Consider the following 2,569-nt stretch of genomic DNA (forward strand, 5'->3'; position numbering starts at 1 on the left):
TGCTTGTAGTGACAGTGGAGAGGAAAAACTCCCTTTTAACAGGAAGAAACCTCCAGCAGAACCAGGCTCAGTGTGAGCGGCCATCTGCTGAAGCCGACTGGGGTCCAAGAAGACAGAAGCAGAGACACAAAAAGGCGGCCCCGTCCAGGAAACACAGCCAGGCAGACGAGCTCTGAGCCAGCTCCCATGTCAGAGAATGAAGAGAGCACATCCAGCCAGTCACAGTCAGAGAAACAAGACTACACTGAAAAACAGGCTGATCTCCAACGTCTATAAACAAAGGTGTTGATGGAAGCAGCACAGCTGATACGAAAAAATATGAACCGTGACATAAAGAATTAGATGATCCAAGTGGCTGGAATAACTCTAGTCTTTATCATAATTCAAAATTTAAGATCTCCTTTAAAATTATTGCATCATTCTGGTAACACATTTTAAAGACATTTTCATGGTTTCTGTGTTTGGGCTGAGATTATTTTCGAAAACCAAACTATACTTATAGTCCCAATCATCTGGAGAATCTTTGAAAAAGTGGTATTGGAGCAGCTGATGGAGCACTTAGAATCTAGCACAGTTTGAATAAATATCTTTGTTTTTTTGGGCTTAGAAAAAAAAAAATCCTTTACTTCACATGCTCCATGTTGAGTGTGGTATACACCATGTCACAAAACAGCAGAGTGACTACCTTTACATTATTTTCATGAGTTAATTCTTTATAAATAATTATTTTCATAGACTCTTTTTTTATTATTATACTTATTTATTATTTTTGTCAGAGTTATTGTGTGTGTATTTTATGAAATAGGATACAAACTATTTGGTCCACATATAGTTTTTACTAATTTGAGTCTTTGATTTTGTTTAAGTACTTTTGTCCTGCTTCATTTACAGGTGGTACACATGAAGACTGGCACAAGTCACGTCCCTTGGTGGTCACCTATGTCAGACCAGGCGGTCCTGCAGACAGGTATAGCTCAACACTTAGGGATTAAAAACCACATCAAATTTTTATACTTAAATACATTTCAGTAAATCTCAATTACAAAACCAAGGAGCTTAAAGCACAGATTTTGAAGAAACAGCTGAATAAACCAAAAGTAAAATTTTCCCTCTGAGCACAAAGCTGCCGGCTTGCTTGGAATCACATTGAATCAGGGAATATTTAAACCCGGGCATACACTGTGGGATATTTTCAATTGTTGCTAACACTTTATCACGAAACTGCAGTGTTTAAAAGTTCACTTCTCACAATGTGTGTTCTCACGCTGATGCGATCTGCCTGCTCACACTGTACGTCTAAAACCACGCGGGAGTCAGCACCACAGTGTGATAGCGCTACTCAGAATCGTCTATCAGGAAGCCAAACAATTAGAAGAGGAATATGAAGCTAACTAGAGTAAAACACGCTGCCTTGGCAACCTGTGCAATTTTGTGCTGAAAGCCCTAAAAAGAAAAGGAGACGACCTATTTGGACAAAGACATGGCTGAGTAAATTTGGCTACTACGGTCTGTCAATTTTACAGAAAAAACTCAATTTCCCTCGCACCCCACCATGCTTCTGTGTTGTCCTTTGAGAAGAAGAAGAAGAAGAGTCCTCATATGCGCACTGAGTAATTAACTCACGATCACCTTACGACGGCCGGCTGAATTTCAGACATGTTGACTTTCTCCCGACCTTGCAATTCCTGAATGGGAAGTGGTCGTGAGACTCTGATCACCTCTTGTTTCCCCTTTACACCACACGATGCACGCTCAGGTTTAAAGTTGGTCCGTTCCAAAAACTCTCACACGACTCGACACACAAGACTCACAAGACCGACCGAGCTAAAAAATGCTAACCTGTTAGTGAGCACAGCTAGCCACAGCGCTACCCAGCTCTCCTCCTTTATATCATGGTCTAAAAGTTACTTTTCTCACCATAAACAGATTTGTTTCTCTTTTGTTTTTCGATCAGGTAAAACTTCGGCATGCTAACGCTACTGATGCTTCCGACTCGGCACACTGACGCTGCTTGATGTTATTATCGCATTCTGGGTAACCACAATGTATTATATCATGTTGTTCAGCCAATCAATTCAATTATAGCGCCAATTCACAACACAAGTCATCTCAAGGCACTTTACAGTTCAACCAGATCATCCAGTCAAATTGATTCAAAGTTTTCTATCTAAGGAAAACCAGTTGATTGCATCGAGTCATTGACTCAAATACAATCCCTCACACTAATTATGCTTGTAGCAACAGTGGAGAGGAAAAACTCCCTTTTAACAGGACGAAACCCTACAGCAGAGCCAGTCACGGTTAGAGAAACAGAACAACACTGGAAAACAGGCCGATCTCCAGCATGTATAAGCAAGGGTGTTGATGGAAGCAGCACAGCTGAACAATCCTTTAGCGTGACGTCATTGGCATGCGCAGATCTGACCAGCTGAGCAGTCAGATCTGGCAAAACTGAGGGCATCAAATAGTCCACCGCCTTATCTTGGCTGCCTTTGTTCACTGAAATCAAACAAATCGAGATTGTTTTCAAAGCACAGACGCATACATTTGATCTTCTTTAAGAAAAAAG

The 2,569-nt window shown here is 40.9% G+C and overlaps 1 protein-coding gene across 1 annotated transcript in view; it reads left to right on the top strand.

Annotated features, from left to right (window-relative positions):
- Window positions 1-2,569, top strand: part of LOC107104585 (glutamate receptor-interacting protein 2-like) — a 67,371-nt gene that overhangs the window by 16,491 nt on the left and 48,311 nt on the right. The window contains exon 5 of the mRNA XM_015404619.1: window positions 892-967. Coding sequence (XP_015260105.1) covers window positions 892-967 — 76 coding nt within the window. The remainder of the gene's footprint in view (window positions 1-891; window positions 968-2,569) is intronic.

This window comes from Cyprinodon variegatus, unplaced genomic scaffold, assembly GCF_000732505.1.
Source record: "Cyprinodon variegatus isolate N-32 unplaced genomic scaffold, C_variegatus-1.0 Scaffold1805, whole genome shotgun sequence".
Classification (NCBI taxonomy): domain Eukaryota; kingdom Metazoa; phylum Chordata; class Actinopteri; order Cyprinodontiformes; family Cyprinodontidae; genus Cyprinodon; species Cyprinodon variegatus.